The sequence below is a fragment of the Herpailurus yagouaroundi genome, unplaced genomic scaffold (genome assembly GCF_014898765.1).
Source record: "Herpailurus yagouaroundi ecotype Mexico unplaced genomic scaffold, PumYag 195, whole genome shotgun sequence".
In the NCBI taxonomy this organism is placed as follows: Eukaryota; Metazoa; Chordata; class Mammalia; order Carnivora; family Felidae; genus Herpailurus; species Herpailurus yagouaroundi.
The window spans coordinates 7,940,946-7,961,651 of NW_024412426.1; the positions used below are offsets into that span (position 1 = coordinate 7,940,946).

General features: G+C 51.2%; 1 protein-coding gene across 4 annotated transcripts in view; it reads right to left on the reverse strand.

The window, feature by feature from the left end:
• Positions 1-6,921: 6,921 nt before the first annotated feature.
• Positions 6,922-20,706, reverse strand: part of STX6 (syntaxin 6) — a 52,307-nt gene continuing 38,522 nt past the window's right edge. Inside the window, exons 7-9 of one of the 4 annotated variants that reach the window (XR_005781769.1) lie at positions 17,191-17,285; positions 11,445-12,924; positions 6,922-10,639 (exon numbers count right to left, since the gene is read on the reverse strand). Coding sequence is in view for 2 of the 4 variants with exons in the window: in XM_040446499.1 (XP_040302433.1) it covers positions 12,848-12,924; positions 17,191-17,285 (172 nt within the window). In the remaining 2 variants the exon portion in view is untranslated. Of the gene's footprint in view, positions 12,925-17,190; positions 17,286-18,050; positions 18,134-20,706 lie in introns of all 4 variants that reach the window. The other 3 variants (XR_005781768.1, XM_040446501.1, XM_040446499.1) reach the window with 3 other exon arrangements.

Genomic DNA, 20,706 nt, shown 5'->3' on the forward strand with positions numbered 1-20,706 from the left:
GCTTCTCTCACTCCAAGTCGCTAAATTCTGGGCTGGATGTTCACTTGACCTTGAGTGGCCAAGAGCAGGGGCCTGACTTGGGGGCAGAGGGAGGGAGGACACAGGGACAGAAGTGAACTGTATTGAGCATGCCAGAGGGAAGGCTAGGGTAGTCCCCCAGGGTTGGGGTGACAGCCAGGGTGGATGCAGAAGCCTCCAGGGACAGTCCTCTGGCTGAGAGAGGAGCCTGGGGCAAGGTGCGTTTATGAACAGGGGAAAGAATGGAGCTAGGGGCCTCCGGTGGGTGATGCTGGGGTGAGGGGTGCAGTGAGCAGTTCAGTACTGTTTTAGAACTTGATAAAACACACAGCCTTAGTTAAAATGAGTGTTCATAGCAGCTTTCACTGGGCAAGGTCACTGAAGGGTACATGTGGCCTGAGGGAAAGGTGATGGGGGGGAGGGGACTGGCAATCCTGTGGAATGTATAGTGAATGTTCTCCTGGGTCCAGGCCTTACCTGCAGGAGCCAGTTAAAACTCCCTCTTTACTGCCCCCTGGAGGCTAGGGGGGTGAAGGGTGCTCCCAGAGCCCCAGAGCGCTGCAGGATGGGGAGACTGAGCCACCTGGGATGGGGAATGAGGAGGGGTGGCTCCAGCAGGTGAGCAGAGGGGCCAGCGGAACAAGTGTTTGGGCCTTCAGGGTGTGAAGAGGGTGCTGGAACATCTCAGAGACCAACCTGGGGCCCCCAAAGCTTGGAAATGGCCCCATGGCAGGACAGGAAGTAGTCATGGGGAAAACCCTGGCAGCTCCTGTACCCCCAATTCCTGGCCTTGAGCTCATGAAACTTGGGAAATTTCATATTGAAAAAAACTTATGGGAGCAAAGGCACCTCTGTTTTCTCTGTATGGTGAGGACAACGTGCCTTCCCAGCTCCAGCTGGGAAGGAAGGGAAAGTAGAGGGCTCTGGCCAGGACAGGACTGGGAAAGGTCTCTAAGCAATAATGGGCATCTGCTTTTGTTACCTCCCAGGGCCAGGGCCAGGCTCTTGACACATCTTATGTAGTCCTTAAAAACAGACCTGCCATTTATGCCCTGTGTATCATCTGCCTTTACACAGATGGAGAGCTGAGTTGAGCAACAGTGACAGGACATTCAGACCTGGCCTCTCTGACTCAAGGCCACTCTTCCAGCTGTGACATCTCCCACCTTCCCCCCCCCCCCCCCCCGAAAAAGGCTTGACAGAGGGGAGTAGACACTCTGGACTGTGTGAACTAGACCTGCACTTCTTCCTGAGTAACGTGAGGCCAGGGGCCCTGACTCGTGTAGGTGGGTGGGGACTTTGGTTCTTCCAGACACCTGCCTGACGTCCCCATCTGCTCTGTCTGGGGAGCTGCTAACCAGGTCAGCCCTGTGTCACCCACAGGACTGTCAGAAAGCGCCTGCTTAGAACCTAGTGGAGTAACTAGGAGCTAGGCCCTTTGACAGGCAAGGATCCCCTGGAGATGAGAAAGACGGGCTCAAGCTGCCATAGTCTCAGGGAGACACAAACATGCCCACATGGCCTGGTGTGTGCGGCAGGAGAGCCTGGCACCTGGCCTCTGGGGTAGACAGCCTGAGTGATCAGCTGGGGGGAGGGAGCTTACCCACAAGGGACACCCACGCAGGGTTTTGTAGCATGAGTAGGAACTTACAGGAAGGATGAAGAAAAGGACGTTCAGGCACAGAAGATAACAGCGTGCGCAAAGGTGGCTTTTTCCTGTACCTAACCTATGACCTTCCCCCATCCCCCCACCCCCCAGGGCAGTTTATTGGTATTCTGTGTCCAGAGCTCTCTCCACAGAAGCCATCAGATTTGGGGACTACACAGAACAGAAAGTGGCTCCAACTTGGGCCTCAGACATGTCAATATCCTTAGGGTGACAGGTGGGGGTGGGGCGCAAGGTCAGAAGTCGCTAGCGGAAGCCGGGGGTGGGGGGATCTGGGAGGGAAGGGCTGTCCCTGGCCAACCTCCCTCCCACCGTCGCCTGCTAGAACCTTTTATTTTCAGGGCGCCTCTTCTCGGTGGCGGAGGGGCCGGCGGGGGGCAAGAGCTCATCTCCAAGGCGGAGTGCGGTCGGCACCAGGTTCCCTGGGAAGGGGGACCGAAATTTGTCGCGTGTCAGCGACCTGGAGGCGACTGTTCGCAGGCAACCGCCCCGCGCCCTCCCCGCCAGGCTACTCTGCTCCGACGCGCGTGTCGCCTGCAAGTCGGGACGGCCGGGCGGGGCGATCCCGCGGGTCCGGGCAGGTCGCATAGGCGGCTGGCTCCCCGCGGGTGCGCCCTCCCTGCCACTCGGCCGCCCGGGAGGTGCCCTCCGCGCCGGCCTCCCGGCCTTTGTTGCGCGCCGCCCGCCCTCCCGCTGTCGTGTCCGCGCTGTCCTTCCTGGCGTCCGCGGGGGCCGGCGCGGGAGACGGGGCTCTGGCCGCACTGCCCCGCCCCGGGGCCGCCCGGCCTGGCGCGGGCTCGGTTGGAGGCGCAGGACGGCTGGAGCCGGCAGTTTTCCAGAGGCTGGGGGCGGGGTGGGGACGGGTTGCACGCTCCCAGCCCCCAACAGACACACGACGCAGGAGCCCTCGCTGGGCGCCGGAGGCCGGGAAGAGGCTGGCCCTCACTTCGCCCCGGAGGGACGCACGGCTGGGGACCGCGGGAGCGGACAACCGGGAGGACTGGCCTGAGCAGGAGGGAGGGATGGGACGGGAAGCGAGGCGACTCAGGACTGGCACGCGTGGCGGGGGGCGCAGAATGGGGACCGGTACGCGCAGTGTTCCGAGTCTCACTCAGGATGGAGGAACCACAGGCGCAGCTCGGATTTGGGAAATGAAGGTTAATTCAAAGGCGTGCACCGTGCCGTCTCCCAGCCTGCTCTGCTCCTCTGATCTCCCAGAGCTCTGTTGGGGACGTTAAGGATTCAGTACTGAATCCTTGAGGCAATTCTGCGAGGAACGGACTACTTATCTCTGTTTGCAAACTGGCAGCCGAAGACTCAGGTTTAAATTATTTATCTAAGGTCACATTGCAAATATTACTAGCGGAGAATGGATTTGAACCCGGCCCTCTGTGACGGCCAGCCTGTGCACGTCCTCCCTCCTGGAACCCTGTGGGGCTCACCTCATCCGGAGGCCCTCGAACACCCGGGTTGGGCCGACCCCTGCCCCCAGCAACCCCGTCCCCCATCTTCACCAGGGCGGCGTGAGGGGTTCGACTTGTTTTTCTGCAGGGAAATTGCCTTGGCGCTCCCATCTCCCGGCGGGGGGGCGGGAGGAAGTGGGGACAAGATCATTTTCCAGAACAGAGTTTCCGAAAAGCAGGCGTAACCCACTCGTGGGTCATGTCTTGTGGGTCGACACCAATATTTTAAAAAGTAGCGTTTCGCACAAGGCACGTGTAGGTTTTGTTTGAGAACCAATTTTTTCAGAGGGGTGTGTGTGTGTGTGTGTGTGTCCTGAGCTGTAACTTAAAGGATCGTTCTGACCCCTGCTCTGGAGCGCGCTGAGAACACGCCCTCGGCACGGCCTGGGGGAGTGGTGGTTGGAGGGGAGGCTGCCTCCGTCCTCTGTTACCTGGAGCTCCACATCCGACCTCCGCGACCTCTTCCAGCGGTGCGCTGCCTGCAGAACACTGCTGAACCTTCCTGGACTGGTGGCTTGTCCGTATGTGCGTGGCCCCTAGGGGAAGAGGCATCCTTGATCCTACAGCCTTGTCGCCGAGAAGCCCGTGTCCCAGGGGCAGGGTACAGTGAGGTGACTGGACTTCCTGGTCCTCCAAACCGGCCTCCGTGCAGTGGGATTCCCGCGTGGGTACTTAGGGGCAGGAGCTGTTGGATCCCTGATCTGGCCACGCCCCAGATTCCCGCATTCTCTCACCCATTTCCTGCTGCTAATTCGTATGCCCTTGCTGGAACACCCTTTCCCTTGTCCACCCGCGGACTTCTTGGCAGCCTTCAAAAATACTAGAGATGCCTGTCCAGCTGTCCAGGGAAGCATTCCAGGAACACCTGCATGCTGACTTTGTTCCTCTTCCCTGTGCTCCCATATAATCGGGTGCCAGGGCTCTTTATTGTGGCTCTCTTTTCAAATAGAGTTTCTTGCTTATCCTCCATCAAACTTACCTGGCAACACCTGGGCTTCCCTGGTCCGTCTGTTCAACCCATTTCCTACCCCAAATCCCCAGGTTGGTTCTGGAGCCATTCACAAGGCTGTCACCGGTTCCCCTCTCTCCCCTCCCCCTCTCTCCCTCCCTCCCCACCATCCTCTCTGAAGTTTCCCTCCTTCCTACAGAGCCAGAGCACCTGCTTAGAAATGGCAGCAGCTTTCCTTGGCAAGAAGCTCTGCCCAGCTCTCTCAGGCTGTGGGCTTGGCCAGGTCGGAGCGCCGGGCCCTGAGGAAGGGGCTGCTGTCATTGGCTCTGAATCTCTGCCCATGGAGCCAGGCTTTAACAGCTGCCCTGCCAGGCCTGGAGGGCATCCGGGGCTCTTCTGTGGATGCCTGGGTGCCCGCTGGGCCTGCCTTTGTCTTGTCCTTCTGCAATCTGGGCTCAGGCCCCAATTCGCAGTGTGGGGCTGTCCTCAGGGGTCTGGCCAGGTGCCAGGTACTGGGGAGAGGCCTGCCCCGCCCTTGGGATGCCCACGTCCCCAGGGTGGAGACAGCTACAGCTGTGAAGAGAGACAGACCAGTGTGCCAAGGGGTACAATGGAAGCCCCAGGCAGGAGGCCCCACTCCACCTGGTGAGAAGAAAGGCTTCCCAGACGAGCCAGCCGTGGGCTCAGCAGCCTCCACCCGAGCTCTGGTGTTCTCTCAGGAGCACAGAACGCTGGCAGTGGTGGGAGCTCACAGCAGCATTCAGATGCCACAGCTCTGATCCTCACCCTGGGCTCCACAGACGTCTCCAGGCTTTTCTGAGTTCATATCAGGAGTCTGGCTCACTTACTTTTTGCCCGTTTCCAGCCAAATAAAAGCTCCAAAACATTTTATCAGCAAGGCCAGCCTGCCTGAGGTCCTTGGCTTAGCAGATCTCTTAACTGTACAGTGGGCATATGGGATTTGAGACGCGGTCAAGTCCAGGGTACCTGGTGTCCGTGCTTTATCTTTATCTTCACTTCTTAGAGCAGTGCTTTAACCCACCACCAACTCCTACTACAGCTCTTTTCTCTTTGAAGGGACGCTGGCCTCATACTGGTCCAGTCAGACCTGGGTCCTCCTCCTGACCCTACCTCTTCCTCATTTACCCTTGGGCAAACGTCTTCGATGCTCATGCCCGTTTGTGGGTGTAAACTGGGCCTCAACGGGGTTTCCCTCGTGGGGTTGTAAGAATGAAATGAAGACCAAAATTTCACTCCCCATCGTGTCCCCGATGCCCATGATCAAAGACCTGCCAGCACATCAGATCCTTATCAAATGTTGGCCAGAAGTTTTAGCTGCTAATTAGGTATAAAATTTGAGAAATCTGTTCCTATGAGTTGATGACCTCTTCCCAAAGGCTGGCCAATCTTAATGTGAACTTTTGTGAACGCAGCTAGAACGCATCCGACGGTGTGGCGAGGAAGGGGATACCACTGCAGAGGTCAGAAAGGTTGGCGATTTGGCCATCCAAGCTGGGTTCTGGAACACCTCACCTACCGAGAGGTGTATTGGTGGGGATGTTCGTGCCCAGGCTCTGCCTGCATCTGCACCAAATGGAGCCGCCGCTAATGTTCCAGTTGTCGGTGTCGTCTTGGTAGAAGGGTCCCTGTTTCCAGACCAGTGACGTCCCCAGGTGCCAAGGATCGAGGTTTATGTCCTCTTGGACGGTGCAGCATTGTGGCAGCATGGACAGGCCTTCCCTTCCTGGGAGTTTCATTTTTGCCCCAGGTCTCCTCTTGTATTTTCAACGTGAGTTTTATGTAAGACTTGTAGCCAGTGGGGACCTTGTGAGAGACAGCAAATCACTCTTTTGCTGCGCAGCAGAGCCACGAGTGGAGTCAACGTGCTGGTGGCTCCAGAACCCTCAGCCTTGTACACGGCCGGCTTTTTCTCAACGCCACACAGTCCGCAGCTCCCCAGGCCTGGGAGAGGGGCAGATTTGCTTTTATCAGGGGGTACACACAGCCCTTCCTTCTCAAATATTAACTGTAACCCTCAAAATAAGCATTCATTCCTCTAGCAAGGCTGGTTAGTATGTTGACGTGTGTTAACCCTCCTTAGCTATTACATTTGGGGGAAGTCAAGCTGGGGACTCATGAAGCACGGATGTCCCAATTTCTGTGGTAGCACTGAGAGCCAGCAAGTGGCTCTGCCTCGTCTCAGCTGTGTGACCTTGAGAAATCACTTGTGTCCCCGTTCCCTCATCTGCACATTTGAGATAATACTAGATGAGGTAACTTCATAGTTCCAAAACACCATTTTAAGTATCATCTGCATTAATACAGATGAAGCACCTAGAATGGTGCTGGGCACATAGAAGGTGTTCAGATAATGAGGGAAGATGATGAGGACAGATGGGATGATGAAGGTCCCTGTCCTTAACGAGCTTATATAGCCTGGTCATCTTGTCCAACACAGAATCGAAGGAAGGCTCTTTCACCTGCCAACTGGGATGGCCAGTGTTCTTGCTGGCCAACACAATAAAAGACTCAGTTCCTTTTGTGTTGTTTCTCTGCTCCCCACACTCCTTGTCCCAACTGAAACTGTGCCGTATGGTATTCTGAATCCATAATGTGGTTATTCTGGGGTTTAATAATTCACGTGACTTGCCCAGCCCAAGAGAGCACAATTTATAATTCAGATCTTCCAACAGCCACACACTTTCCCCACCCCAGGCATACGCGTACGTCTGTGTTTACTGGTGGGGGCAGAAGGAAGGAGCTGTGTGAAAGTATGAAAAGAAGTAAGAGAAAAACAAAACTTAAAAAACAACAACTGGCAAAGGTCACGGTCTCTCCATTTCTCTTTTAATACTGAACAGTATTCTTTGTACATCTGTAACATGATTTCAAGAGCAGAAATAAGAAACATTACTGATAGACTTCAGGGTGTAAAAATACCACTTTGAAAGACGGCTAGTTGAGATTTTTCTTACGCAAGTATTTTTAAAAAGTTTTCAAGTTTATAGTGTCATCAGTTTGTTTAATGTCAGGATTACGATCAAAGCTATGGAAGAGGTTTTATTATGCAGGGATGGTTTACTGTAGCCTAAATTCCATGATGCAGGAGCAGTGATTCTGAAACTACAGTGGGCAGCAGAATCCCCTGGAAGGCTTGTGAAACACAGCCCACTGGCCTCACCCCCAGAGTCTGTGATTCGGCAGATCCAGGTGGGCCTGAGAACCTGCATTTCTAGCAAGCTCAGGGGCCATGCCGCCGCTGCTGGTCCCACACCACACTTGGGAGACCCAGCCTGTCGAAAGAGCAAGAATGTATCTACCTGTGGAGGGGTGTGTAAACTGGCACCAGGGCTACTGGGCTCTTCTTGTGGGGAGGAAGGGGGTTGCACACCATCTGGAAATCACCCAGGCATTTTAAATTCGAATCCTTGATCTCACGTCTTTAGTTTGTGCCTTCTAGTTATTTAAAAATAAAACACCGTAGGTTATGTATCCTTGGAAGAAAAATACGAGAATTTAGTCCTGCTGAGTGTTGCCACGTATTACACATTCGATTTTTTCATCACACTAATTTCTGATTACAAATGAGCCAGTGAGAGCCGATCTCCACTTAACACAAAACGAATCCACAATCATTTACAGCTTGCGGTCTTTGGCCCTTTCCTGGTTTCCAGGCCACCCTCACCCAGGGCATTCTCCTGGGTCAAGTTAGGACACACCCACATCAAGCTTACAGGTAAGTTCCAGTAACTTCTTAGTGGGAACACCTGGCTGGCCTCTCCCCACCCTGCAGACTCTCTCTTTTCCTGAGGACTAGGACGTCTGCTTCTCCCAGAGCAGACTTACCCCCAGGGCTGCGATTCCTGTTCAGTAGCATGGTCCCGGCTAAAGCCCGCTCTCTGCAGAGTCCAGCAAGAACAACCCCGGACATGGGGTCACCCCCGGGCTGACACACAGCCTGGCTCGTGTGGAGCGCTGGGGTACCGCCAGGGCGACAGAACAAGGCCCGAGAGCTTTGGTCAACAAACAATGAAGCCGGGTGGTCTTATGTCTAACACCCCCTGGAGGATCAAGTGGCTTCTGGGTTCAAGAATTCATAGCCTTAAAAAAAAAAAAAAAAAAAAAAAAAAGGTAAAATACACTTTCTCACTGGCTGCACTTGGCCAACCAGGTCCCTACCAAGCAGTCGGGCAGGTGACTGGGACAATGACTGAAGTGCAGTTACCGTCCACACGGCCTTGGGGAGGGGCATTTCTGGACAAAGGTCACATTGGAAGGAAAACAGCACCAACACATTAGTCTACGTCAGAGGGAAACCAAGCTCTTTCTCCTTCCTCCCCACCTCCCCACCCCTGCACTGGTAAAGAGACTCTAACGTAATAAGGAGCTGTCACATGCAGGCAGATGGCAGCAACACGGCCAAGGGGCCGCTGGAACTTTCGGAGCTTCAGTGTTTGTCCAAAAGCAGACGCCCAGAAGCTGGAGCGAGGGGTGAGCACGACAGGCCACCGCCGGCCTACCCTCTCGTGCCGCTGAGGTCACTGGCCGCACGCAGTGTACGAGCTCCCTGGGGCCCAGCCCAAGACGCACCCCGGCAAATGCCGCCCTGTCTGCTGGGGGAGCTGCAGTGAGTGGTCTCGTCTCTAAAACAAAAGGGCCGCACTGGGTGGTCCGCACGCTTCTGAGCGTAGGTCAGGGATGCTGGCCCCAGAAGCCAGCAGGTCTGGAGTTTCGGCCCCACGGAGCGACCTGTGCTAAGCTGTGCGGGCTTCTGTCTCAGAGGGTCACCGCAGGGCTGCCCTCGCCTGGACGGCTGTTTCCCTCTGCTCAGAATTCTCTTGATTTTCTGGACTCAATACCAGTCGGCAGCTTCCCAGTGAGCAGGACGGCAAGTAAACACGGGGAGCCTGGTGTCCGCATTCACATCTGACGGACTGCTGCACAAGCACATTCACGAGAGCTAGGACAGGGCAGCGGACAGAACAGAGAATGGGTCTCCCCTCATCAGGCCAGCCTGGTGACGGGACTGCCCCTCCCTCAGAAGCAGAGGCCCGGGGGGGGGGGGGGGCGCTGCTGCGCCCCTGCCAGCAGCCCAGGCCCATTCCGTGGGGCGTGGTCTTCGTGAACCAACTCAGGTCAGGCGTGACGCGGTGTGACAGAGGGGCGGAAGGTCTGAGAGCTCTTTGGTTTCACCTCTCTCTGCTCTTGAGAAAGAACACGTTTTTCAAAAATGTTATTCTTCAAAAACCTGGGAGGGAAAGAAATGCCAGCGAGAGGAACACAAAGAGGGAGGTAGTGCATGCCACGTTTTGGAACTTCTGCTTTTCAGACTGTCCCAATTTTGTTCCGCTTCCAAGTTCATCCTGCAGTACAAGGTGAAGCCAAGCGATCCGAGTCCACAGAGCTGAAAAGCAACTCCTATGTATAATTCAGTTCCTAGATCTTCAAATGCTATGAATTCTCTAGAAAGGTAATGGTCTCACTTTATAGCCAGGGAAATTACCAGAAGAAAGATCTTGGCTCTGCCACCTTCGCTTACAGAAGGTAAAACACTTAACAGAGACAGATTTCTGTTGGAGTTAGACTAGATTTCTCTTCACAGCCCTGAATCTCACGAGGTGAGAAGGAGTAGAAGTTGCCAAGTGGTTGGCTACCAGACCCATCAGTCTGTTTAACTCTGGCTAAAAGCAGAGAATAATGGGCAAGCTCCCAAGTCTCTCCCCCTTCGGCTCTGGCGTGAAGATCGTCATGTAACACACACGCAGTGACTTCCAACTGCCACCCAGCAGCGGGCACACAGAGAGCACGGGGCGTTTTCAGTCCACACAAAGGCAAGATCAAAGACGAGGATGAAAACCTAAAGGTGTTTCGGTTTTCCAGCTGGATCCCCCACTCTGGCTAACTCTCTCAACGGTTCATTCCCCCAATTAACCCCCCAAATCAGCTGATTAGAAAAACGTTCTTGAGCAATAAACGCAAGTTGAGCTGTTTCTCTTTATCCATCACATTCTGCCACTTCCTTAGAAATGAGGAGTACGTGTCGAGGTGCAGAGGCTGGAGAAAGCCCAACTGCTTCTAGGATGTGCCCCTGAGCAGCGCGGGGGGGTCGCCGGTGTCCACTGCTCTCCCCCTCCTGTCGGCCGGGGAACCACTTAGGTGCCCTCTGGAGCCCGGCAGTGTCAGGATCACCGAGGAGGCAACATTTGTCCTCAAAAGTCAACCTAAGCCCCTGGGTTACTCTCTTGGACCGCCCTGGTTTGCGGTCTGGGTGGAGGCTTTCAAATGAACACTCATCTGTAGCGATGCCCCGTAGGCCCAACAGGGTCAAGCCCAGGATCAAGTCCGCTGGGCCAGGAGTTATGCCTGGGGCAGAGCGGGCTCTGACGAAGATATTAAGAGGCTGCCTGTCAAAGAGCAGTTCCTCTGAGGTGAGGAGACAGGGGCCTGCAGGGAGCACGCATGCAGTGCTTGTATTTTCAAGTAAACTTTTCTCCTCATAAATAATTCCCTCTTCGGCTTCAGGAGTCTCGTCTACAATAGCCACTGTTCAGCAAACACTTGAAATTAGGTGAGGTCATCATGCCGATTCTAGATTCATCCAAACACTTAGTAATTAAGCCTTCAGATCACAAAACCTGCCGCCCCCCCCCCAGCTCCCCTCCCCTCCGACACCAGGGAAGCATCTTACTCATTCATGACCAGGCGTGTTCCCAACAAGCCCCAGTGACACATGCGACAGTTGTGTGGGGCACAGTAAATCTGGTAATAGGAGGACAACAGCATGGCTTGTAAAGAGCATAATCCTACAGGCCATTAGGATGCCTACTGCCTCTTGTGATGTGGAGCGTGGATACAGTACTGAGACAAGGTCCTCATTTATGTTTAACAAAGACCTGTATATTTTAATGCAAATCTAAGGACCATTCCTGTTCTAAGTTTAGAGAAGACTATTTGAATGAGTCTCAAAACTTTGTAAAACAAATAACCTAGTACCCTATATCGGAAGCCCTTTGTAGTAATCTTTTTTTTGCTAATTTGAAAAAAATAACTTATTTATATATCAGAGTTGACTGTAAACGTGGATGTCAACCACCCTTTTAGTTTTATAAATCTGCTTTTAGCTTTCATCAACAGGCAGATTTACTTACCTACCATGATCCTAACCATGAGAAAATACCCTTCTTTAAAAAACTGTTACAAATATTTATTAAAAAGTGCAAGTCAAAAGTCAGCTGGGCAAGTACATCATTGCAAATCACAAAAAAGGGCGGCGGGGGAGGGGGGGGCCCGAAAGCAAATAAACAAGAAAGACAAACAAGAAAAAAAATTAAAAAGAAAAAAAACCAACCAGTGTGCCGAGGAGTGGACCCCAACAGATGAGGAAACAAGAAGTCCAAGCTAGAGCTCTATCGGATGTTGGCTGTGCTTTCCAAGTGCACAAAAAGATGGTGAGGACAGCCACGGCCTCCCCTGCCAGGCTCTGGGTCAGCTGCTGCTTCAACAGTGGTGACAGCATCAGGGAGGCTATATAAATATCCTATAGACACGTGTACGTTGGAGGCATTTAAAAAGTCATCAGAGGCCTGAAATTTAGCATCTCAGCAGTTTCAGCTACTAAAACTCAATTAAAGCATCCATTATTTAAATTTGGATTGGCTCAGTTATTTGAATGGATGATTAACAAAACCAAAAAACTGAGTTGTCATCTTAGGGGGGGAAAAAACCCTCAAGTTCACCTACCCATTCTTGCCATGACTCACAGGGTAAGAGAAGTCTGGTTCAGAACTAGCCTTTTTTGTCATTATGGTTTCTGAGTGTCGCTGTGCTAATGATGTACTAACCACTCCCAACCGTGACCTGCCGCGCCCCGGCCCCCCCCGCCCCCCGGTGCAGAGTGCCACAGGAGTGACCTAACCGTCGAGGAGGCTGGCCAGGGACCCTAACCCGTTCAAGTGTGCTGTAGCCATACAGTTAAAGGTGGTCCTAAAAATACAAGCTGCACCAGGACAGCAACATGAATTTGGCAAGGCTCTGACCTCCAGCAACCTCACCCACCGTTCCCTCAGCTGTGCAAACTGGGTCCTGCCACCCTCTCCTCCCTTCAGTTCAAGCCACCCGTTGTTAGCATCCCCAAAGCCTAGTGCTTTCCGTTATTCTCCATTAGCTATTTCTACCACAAAATAATGTGCCTGGAAAAGCAATTTTATCCCAGCACTTATCCCTGAAAAATGGATCGGTGCGTCTTCTGTCACAAACTGCTTCTTGGGCCTTCTGTTCCCATCAGCGACCGGCTGTCAGGGGCGGCGGGGAATGAAACGTGCCCGGGAGCCCGCACTCCGGACAGGGCTCATCGGGACGGGACCGCGGTGCGCCGTCGGAGCCGGGGGAAGGGTCTGGGCCGGAGAAAAGAGCTGTCCGAGATGGATGGAATGAGCAACAGCAAGCGCTAGTGGAGTCTGCGGAATTTTCTGGATTCCTCCGAGGCCGTCCTTGGGGCGTGAGGCCTGGGAGGCAAAGCAGTGGCGGGCCATCCTCAGAGCGGGCCAGGCGGGCCAGGAGCGCATGGTCGTCCACCCGGTGTTCCCCGTGGCCCTGCCAGCGCCGGGTCAGAGCAGCTGTCAGTGGTGGGGTCACGGGGAGGGGGGTCAGTGCAGGCCGCGTCTTCCAGAGAGAAGCGGGAGGGGACGGCAACGCCCGGCGCCGCTGCCCGCCACCCCGGGTTCGAGTGCAGGAGGGGCTGCGACGGCCGTGTCACAGCACAAGGAGGAGGACCAGCACGACCAGCAGGACCACGAAGAGGACGGCAATGGCACACCACTGGCGCCTGTCTGGAAGGCAGGACACGAGGATTAGCGCTCTCGGGACTCTACGTTCCCCAAGGTACAGTCACATGCAACTCCCCGCAGCAGAAAGGGGCCAGGGTGTGCCGATGACGGGGGCTCGGAGGATCTGGAACCCGCCCGTGGGCCGGGTGTCTGCGCCTGCACCGCACGTGCGCCCACAGCTCTGCTGGTCCCTCGAACACGGGCCTGTAACCAGTACGTGCTCCGCGCTTCAAGTCTTTCATTAAAACCCATGGCTCTCAGCTGGCTGCTGGTGGGTACCATGCCCCTGGCAAGGTGCTGGCACTGGCATTACAGATCAAAGCCCATTTGCTTTAATCCTCTACCGAAGCCAAATCACTTCATTCAACAAGAATCCTGTTCTTTGCTCAACGGGCACTAGGGGAGGACAGAAAGAGGATAAAAGCTCCCGCTGGTCACTCCAGGAAATGAAGGGCTGAAAAAGCAAACTCCAGGGACCATAAGCACGATCACTGTTACGCCACACCCCTCCAGGAGAGATTACTGGGAAAGTAACTTACGCAGCTTACCACTGAATCCAAGTGGAAGGCCTTCTCTGAAACCTGCCCTACCAACACTTCAGAACAAGCACCGGAAACTAAGCGGCTAGAGTCCATCTAAACACCAAGAGCAAGGAGGCGCGCAGGAACAGAAGGGCCCACACAGACCCCAGCAGAGCCCCAGCTCCACCCACAATCCCCCGCGTGCCTGGCAGGAAACTCGAATACCCTCGCTCACCCTGGGCCGGGCCGGGTGTGGAGCCCAGGGTGCCGCCATTGCCAGGATGCCTCCTGAACTTGTGGAGGTAGAAAGAACAAGCAGTCTTTCTACAAAGGGCCAGACTGACAGAACAGACTTTCACTGGCCTATGAAAACGTATTTCCGCTGCTAGAGAGGAGTCCTCCATTTAAACAGAGATATGAAGGTAAACTGATTCATAAAAAGTCTACTTGAAAGCCTGCAGATTCTAGGACACCATGGCTATGGAGGATCACAGTATAAGAAGGTCCGCATCTAGGAAAATCGATTGCAAAGCTTTCCTCAAAGCAATGCTAAGTCCACAAACCAGTACTTAAATTATCTAACTGCCACGGCTGGCAAAATTTTAGAACCGGCCAAGAGACTGCCACCAAGTGACAGTAAGCAAAGTAAGTACCTTCTTGGTGGTGATCACCTTGCTCTACTTCAGACACTCTAGAAACTCACTTAGAAACTGTGATCAGGGCAAAGACCCCACGTCTGTTGGTTCCTTGTCTGAACAGGACTAGTCCAATGGGCACGGGAGGCAGAATTGGCCTACTCAGATAATATTTTAAAATCTGTTTAACTATCACTTCACTGCTCAAGAGAACTTGAGTTAATCTAGCATTCTTTCATCTATTTAAAAATGCCTATAAGAACTTCAAAACACTCATTAAAATGATTAGTTGGTATTCTTCCAGGACAAAACAGCAAGATAATTGCTTCCTAACCATCCCTGCCCCCCAACCTTACACATATCCCTGTCCCCCCAACCCCCCAACATTCTCAACCCTAGATTCCCAATATCGAACCAGTTTTCCACTTTTTGGCTTTCCATCAGCCTCTCCCCAAGACCCTCCCACCTCCGATCACTCTCTCTTCCAGGATTGCATTAAATAGGGGTTTTCCTCAAGGACAACATCCCTCATACAAGCTAGCACAACCCGGGACGCTCCTTTAAAGCCATTTCCCTTTGAAGTGCTAAGCTGCTGCTAGGAAGCCTGAACCAGGTAACCTCACCCGCTGACTTCTCCCCAGAAGGGGGGCAAAACTAACCACAAAGCCTTCTGCGCTCTCAAGGGAAAAGCCTAACCAGCTTTGTAAGCTCAAGACCTGCTTCAAAAAGTAGATGGGAACAAAGAGAGCTCCAATGGCAGGTGTTTCTCCCCTTCCAATATATTTTCCTCCACTGGAGAGAAAAGATAAAAAAAATTTTAGAAGGTGAGGGAAGACTCAAAAGAACCTTCTACTCAAAAGAATACACCGTCCTTGGGTCACTCATAAAGCGAGTGTGGCATCTCGGCTGATTTCTTCCACGAAGCAGCCAGCCACGGGGAAGGGCAGACGTTCTGATTCTCTGGAACCGTGTGGCTGGCATGTGAGCGCGGTTACTGCCTGATCAACTTCAACGTGTCTTCATATACTTTAAGTACAGATTAAAAAGCCGCGAACTTGCCCAGAAGTTATGGAGAACAGAGGCAAATACAAATTGCCTTGGTGTCAACCTGAAGCCAAGAGCACCAAGCAGGAGGCCCTGAGCAATCTTTCTCTTGGGAGCAGGCAAAGCTTAAAATGAAAAAACCATGGGCAAGCTGTCTAAACTGAAGGGCCTTTCAGGCTGGATTCTCCGTCTCCTGGCCCTTTTTCTTAGACAAATATAATTGAAGTCCCTACTTTGCTCCCCAAACTTTTCTTTCAGGATAAAGTAGCATAAAGCATAAGCAAGGCTCAGTGCTATTTATACACACTGAACGGCTTATCACAATGCAAGCACTTTTCTAAATTATTCATTCCGGGAATGCTGAGAAACAAAGACACAGTGCATCTTTGTTCTTTGCTCTTCCCCAAACAAAACTGGTGCTGAAGTAGCTACTTGACTTTGTGATGAATACACACACTAGAGAGGGCCTGGGGTTTACACTGGTTATGTAATACTTCACTAATTATTATTATTTTTTTTTAAGTAGAAGCATGAAGGTGGGAGAGAACAGAGGAATAGGGAAGAAGGCTTTGCAAACCTTTCTCTAAGTGTGTGAAAGATTAACTAAGCTGGTGCCTGCTTCAGGCAATGAAAAGCTGCTGGAGGCTTAAAGGTATTTGTCCCTGGAGAGAAAGAAGGAAATAAGTCTGGCTAGGAGCTTCCCTCTGTTTTGCATAAAAAACAAAACAAAACAAAACAAAACAGGTCCTTTGCCCTGCAGGGACATATTCTGCCTGACTTCCTATTTTTTAAAAAAGAAACAAACATTAAGTAAGTACTAATACGTGGGAGACACTTTAAACACTTGTACATTAATTACTGTTATTTAATTTAACTTCCACAATGCTCTGAAGAGGCAGGCAACAACCCATTTTTTTACAGGTCAGAAGCTGAGCCCCAGATAACTGTTCTTTAACTTGACTATGAGTTCAACTGCTGGAAAGCAAATACAGATCTGTATTAGCCTTAGCGCAGAAGGCTGAATGAACCATTAGACCCCGTAACACATACCTGATGAGAGGAAACCCACAGAAGAATGAGGCAAGAAATGGGAAGCTCCAGCGGGGGTGCTAGTGCTCTGCTTCAACCACATTTACATCACCACAAGGAGTACCTCAGTTCCTCCCTTGACCAAGCCACCCCCTGCCGACTAAAGAAGAAAGGAGATACTGGATGTTCTTCGGCTTTAAAATACAGTATTTCTAATGTACTAGGGGAGGTGGGTTGCTGCCATCAACAAATAGAGTCACTGGAACATATCTTCCTACATAGTGACCAATTTGAAAACTGTTAAAATTTCACCCCACTCTTGGAGCAAATCTGCTGGAATATTTCACTTACGACTTTAAGTGAAAGCAATTTATTTTTTATTTAAAAAGATTTTTTTTAAGTTTATTTATTTTGAGAAAGAAAGAGAGAGAGACCGCATGCATTGAGAGTGGGGGAGGGGCAGAGAGCGAGAGAGAGAGAGAATCACAAGCAGGATCCCCGCTGTCAGCATGGAGCCCAATGCAGGGCTCGATCTCACAAACTAGAAGACCAATGAGATCATGACCTGAGCCAAAATTAAGAGTCAGATGCTTAAATGACGGAACCACCCAGGTGCCCCTGAAAGATATTTAAATTAGATCTGTAAGGCCATCTGATTCTGAAATGGTAGGAGTTTTTCAATAAAAGAAAGTCCAGGGAAAACAATAACCGGCTTCTTCATTACTGTTCCCTATATGGGCAAGGAAATAAGAAAGTGAAATAAAAAAGGATTTTGTAATTGCAATGAGAGTTGCTCCACTAGGAGAAAAGCCACCCACCACACCAGCCTTGTGCGGTGGGGGGACACAAAGACCACTTCTCCGGTGAAGGCCATAAGTGGCAGACGAGGCCTGTGCCTACCGGTCTTCCTTCTCTGACAAGAAAGCAGACCCAAAAATGTATGACAGGAGAGAGATCTGAAGGGGCACACCTGTGAGAACGCTATTGACCATGTTTCTAGAATGAAGTAGGAATTCTTAAGCTTTAAATGCCATACATACCACTGGTCATGTGAGATACTTTTGCAAGTTTCTTCATCACATTGTCCAACCGGGACTGAGTGCTCTCCAACTCATGGGAGAAATCATCCAACATACTGGAAAGAGAAGCAGACACAGAGGGGTGGCTGGTAAGCACAAAGTCTTGGCAACACACTGGCCATGAAATTAAATCATGGTAAGGTATGATCTTACCCCACGCCTCAGTGTTAGCAAACCTAAAATAGGTAATGTGGGGGTTTGATCAATCTATTATCCAAACTCCTTAGCACAAGACATGTTTTTTTGATTTCAGAATTTTAGGAATTTAAAAAAGCAATGAATTACATATGCTGGATATTAGCCAGCACTCGCAAGCAGGGTCTGGGGCAGACCCCATAATCAAGCATGTTAATGTTTCTGCAGAGGAAACTAACAGGAATCATAGCTGCAGTGAGTTCAGGTTAGGTTTCCTGTAATATGGGCTTGCTGAAAACTTAAAAAAAATTTTTTTAGAACTTTGTAGATTTTAGAAGTGTAGACCAGGCAGTGTGGAGCTGACTGATAGAAGAACAGAAACTCAGTGGCAACGCAGTGCTCTAGAAAGAGGCTGTGTGAGGTCAGACAACCAGGCTTTGCCACTTGCTTCCCCTGCTACCTTGACAAGGCACCCCACAACTCTTTGGCACAGTTTCCACATCTGTAAAATGGGGTAGCTTCCCTGCCGGGGGTCTTGTGAGCACCAGGTCATAACACAAAGCACTTCGTGGCGACAGGAGCCAAACATACTTTAATCTAATAATCATTGCCTGGATGCACTCTGTGCTTTGTCATAACGCCGGGAGGCCCTGGGACTGCCATTCCTGACGGTGTGTGCTCCTCACCTACACCCTCAGAGAAGCCAGTGTTTTCCCACGGGGAGAAGCGGCTCCAGGAAGCTAACACTATTTTGCTGTCCAAGGTGCAGCTGGGAAAGAAAACACCAAAATACTCTCATCCCAACAATGTTTATTTCATAAATCACCAAACATTCCAGACTTTTCAACTCTGGGCTAACATGTGATCATCTCAAATATAGAATGCAACATACCAATTAGTCTTATTAAGACCAGAGGTCTTATTAGTAAGGCTCTAGTACTCTGACAGCATCAATGGCGGCTAAAAAGTCCTGGGCTCGGTCTGTGCCCACATGAAGCAGCCGACAACCCTTCAGGATTCAGGGCAACCGACTCCTCATTAAGTCAATTAGGAAATACAGTCCATGTTGACAACTAAATAAGCAAGTCTTTGTCCCTTACCTGAATTTTCACATTAAGACATTATTAGCTCATCTTAGATCCTGGTAGCATCTTAGCCCTGCAGCTGCAGACCTATCCAGGCAGGGCCAAACGCCGAAAACACAAGAGCCACCTTTGTATGCCGGGCATGACTTTTCCGACTGAGGACAAAAAGGTCAGTCACCTAGCCTCCAGCCCAAGGACACCCACTAACTAGGTTTCTAGCCCCGATCTATCTCCTCGGCGCTGTCCAAAAGAAACAGGCTGTGAATCCGTACGCTATTTTGTATTTCTGGTAGCCACATATTTAAAACAAAAAGGAAGAAATTAATTTTCATAATCTGCTTTATTTGGCTCCATATAGCCAAAACATTATTGTTTCAACATGTAATCAATATTTAAAAAAATCATGCACAAGCTACTTTGTGGGGTTTTTTTTTTTTTTTTTTTCATAGTAAATCTTCAAAGTCTGGTGCATTTACATTTCGGCCACATCTCAGTTCAGACTGACCACATGTTACGTGGCCAACGGCACAGCTGCCAGTGGCTACACGTCCTGGGGAACACAGGTCAGAGTCCAAGACCCACGTGTTCTCCTTTGAATTTACTTATTATTTTTACCAAAGTGACACACACTTTATTATTTTTTAAATATTTTTCTTTTTTTAAAAAAATATTTATTTTTGAGAGAGAGAGAGAGAGAGAGAGAGAGAGAGCAAGCAGGGGAGGGGTGGAGAGAGAGAGGGAGACATAGAATCCGAAGCAGGTTCCGGGCTCTGAGCTGTCAGCACAGAGCCCAATGCCAGGCTCGAACCCATGAACTGTGAGATCATGACCTGAGCCGAAGTCGGACCCTTAACCAATTGAACCACCCAGGTGTCTCGACACGTACTTTAAAGAGCTAAATAGCACGTTAAGAGTTTTCATTAAAAACAAAAAACAAAAAACAAAACCCCAAAAAAACACAGCTGTTTCCCGCCCCCAGGACAACTGCTCCAGCCCCTCCCACTCTTCTCTCGGGCTTTCTCCACTTTTTGAAGTAAATGCTTGCACCAGAATTCTGTCCTGCTGACTCTGCACTAGAAGGGCTAGGGCTTTGCTCTGCTCCCATTTCCTTCCCCATCTCTGCATCCACCCCACACCTCCTCCTCCTTCCTTCCAACATGATTCTGTCACGGTGTGAGGAGATCGCCCTTTGGGGCTCACGCTGTCTGGAGCGAGCAAATGCTCTTCCCAGCCGGTGGCTCGTGGCCACCAGCTTGCTCCTTGGCTCTCCCCACGGCTGGCCGAGGGTTCAGCTTTCTCTGGTCGGTACAGTCAGTAACCATCCAGGATCTAAATGTTATGCTTATTGTTTGTTATTTCATGCTCTATGTCCCCATAGGTTTTATGCCGCTAAAAAACAACATCCCTCTGCCTACACTCTAGTGGGCTTTAGGGAGGGAGCAGAGATAAAAGGTGTATTCGGTGTGTTCAAAGTCACCATCTTTAACTGGAAGTCTACCAGGCTTCTCTGTTATCTACCGAAGCCCAAGGAGTTCAGGCAATTAGTCCTTTCCCGTCCCCCAACTGGCATTTTAGGGGAAGAATGTATTTTAGACGGAAACTAAACACACATGCCTAGATTCCGCTCTTGTAGCTTCCCACCTAGTCTCCCTGCCTCCAGTCTTGCTCTACTATGGTTGGTCATCTAAACCGCAGCTAGACATGGCACCTGGTGGTTCAGCTGGTTAAGCATCCGACTTCAGCTCAGGTCATGATCATCCCACAGTTCATGGGTTTGAGCCCTGTGTCAGGTTCCGTGCTGATGGCTCAGAGCCTGGAGCCTGCTTCGGATTCTGTGTCTCCCTTTCTCTCTGCCCCTCCCCTGCTTGTGCTTTGTCTCTCTCTCTCTCTCTCAAAAAAACGTTAAAAAAATTTTTTTTATGCCACGGCTAGATAGGCCTGCCTGAAATGTAAACCTGACCATGGTGTCATTCCTAACACAACCTTCATGGTTTCCCATCACCCTCAGAAGAGAAAGTCCTAACCCCATAACAGGGCTTCTAAGGCCTCCCTGTCTTGACTTCTGTACCCCTCCCCACTCCCATGCTCTATACACAGTAAACCTTTCTGCCCCATGCACTTCCTCACTCTCTGTCTCAGTCGGCCCTCCCCTCACCCCCAACCCTTCACTGGGACACCTTCTCCTCACCCTTCAGGTTCCAGTTAAACACATCTTCTCAGGGACCTGGGCTAAGTCAGGTCTGCAGCTTGCGCTAGG